The sequence below is a fragment of the Myotis brandtii genome, unplaced genomic scaffold, assembly GCF_000412655.1.
Source record: "Myotis brandtii unplaced genomic scaffold, ASM41265v1 scaffold731, whole genome shotgun sequence".
Lineage (NCBI taxonomy): Eukaryota > Metazoa > Chordata > Mammalia > Chiroptera > Vespertilionidae > Myotis > Myotis brandtii.
Genome location: NW_005370895.1, coordinates 1,475,793 through 1,477,687, shown reverse-complemented (window position 1 = coordinate 1,477,687; position 1,895 = coordinate 1,475,793). Strand labels below are relative to the sequence as shown.

General features: G+C 41.7%; 1 protein-coding gene across 2 annotated transcripts in view; it reads right to left on the bottom strand.

Moving 5' to 3' along the window:
* The window catches only part of LOC102242526 (zinc finger protein 660), a 33,036-nt gene that overhangs the window by 13,968 nt on the left and 17,173 nt on the right, over positions 1-1,895 (bottom strand). The window contains exon 7 of one of the 2 annotated variants that reach the window (XM_014530294.1): positions 47-1,736. The exons of the other annotated variant lie outside the window; for it this stretch is intronic. Coding sequence (XP_014385780.1) covers positions 643-1,736 — 1,094 coding nt within the window. The 3' untranslated portion in view covers positions 47-642. Of the gene's footprint in view, positions 1-46; positions 1,737-1,895 lie in introns of those variants that run through there. 2 annotated transcript variants of the gene reach the window in all.

Below are 1,895 nucleotides of genomic sequence, written 5' to 3'. Positions count from 1 at the left end.
GGAAGCAGCCGATCCATGATTCTCTCTCATCATTGATGTTTCTATCTCTCTCCTCCTCCCTCACTGAAATAAATAAGTCAACAGAAAAATTTCCTCTGATGAGGATTAACACAACAAAAAAAGTAGGTAAGGAGGTATACAGCGAAGAGAAAGTAAAGAATGAATCAGAGTCTTGGAGAATGATTTTATAAAATAGGAGAGGTGTACTAGAATAAGATATAATCTCTGTTCTTCAAAAGCATGATATGATCATGGGATGCATACTGAAGAAATGAGATACATTTCTGAACAGTTGAAAGAAAGAGAAAAAGAGAGAAGAGAGGAAGGAAAAAGAAGGGAGGGAGGGAAACAAGGGAGGGAGGGAAATGAGGGAGGGAGGGAGAGAGGGAGGGAGGGAGGGAAAAACCCAACAAATACAAGAAACGTGTAGTCCACACTTCAACAATAGCGGAGAAGGATTGCATTGTTCCTCCCACTCTCCACCTTCATGACCCAACAGACAGCATTTAGGGAATGGCCCACTTTGATTAATGGTTCCAAGAGGGGATAAGGGTAAACATCCTTCTTATAAAGAAAGTTTGATTCAAAGTTCCTTGCTCTGTCTTAGAAACTTACACCTTAAGAACCTGATGAAGCCAGACCTCAGAGCTTCTCTCGAGTGTGAGTTCGAGTTCGATAGTGGTGGTTAAGAGTAGAAAGCTGACTGAAGGCTTTTCCACACTCAATACATTCATAGGGTTTCTCCCCAGTGTGAATTCTCTGATGTGCAATGAGGTGTGACTTTCGACCGAAGGATCTTCCACACTCATTGCATTTATAGGGCTTTTCACCTGTGTGAAGTCTCTGATGTCGAATAAGATTACTATTCTGACGAAAGGCCTTGCCACACTCATTGCACTCAAAAGGCTTCTCTCCAGTGTGAATTCTCTGATGGTCAATAAGATCTCTTTTAGAAGATAAACCTTTCCCACAGTCGTTGCACTTGTAGGGTTTCTTACCAGTGTGAAGTAACTGATGTCGGAGAAGATATGTATTCCGAGAAAAGGCTGCTCCACACTTAATGCATTCATAAGGCTTCTCCCCAGTATGGGTTCTTAGGTGGTCATAGAGTTTGTAACTCACACTGTAAGCTTTTCCACATTCATTACATTTATACGGTTTCTCTCCATTGTGGAATCTCTGGTGTTGAATGAGATTGGACATGTGCCTATAGGTTTTTTCACACTTGCTGCATTCATAGGGCTTTTCCCCTGTGTGGGTTCTGAGATGAGCCGTGAGCTGAGAGGTTTGCCTGAAGGCCTTGCCACACTCATTACATACAAAGGGTTTCTCTCCAGTGTGGATTCTCTGATGGTTAATGAGGTGTGTACTCGTATTGAAAGCTCTGTCACATTCATCACATTGATATAATTTCTGTGCCTTCAAAACTTGATATTCTGTAGGACTACAGGACAGATTCTTATGTTCCCCAAGATCCTTATACTCATCACATCCATCTTCTGTAGATTTGTTTTTATCCTCACATGTTCTTTCCAAGAAATCACTTTCCAGTCTGCTCCCTTCCTCCTCTGAGGGTTGTGCTTCTAGCTTCATTAAAGCATCTTCACAGGCATTTCCAGCTTCTGGTCCCTCAGGTACCACCCCATGCAGGCCTCCTGATGTCCCATCAGATGACTCTGTTTCTTCAGAAATTTCCTGCTTTGGAGGCAACTCTGAATTTTCCATCCGAGTCTCACCTGATGCCAAAAGAAAGAAGAAAAAAAGCATTTCTTATCCCATTGAGGAAAAAGAATCATCAGGAGTCTATTTACCGGAAAAAGCCTTCACATAAGGAATGAGGTAACAAACTGAGAACAAGAGAAAAAAATCAGAAATAGCTCAAATTTTTCTTCATG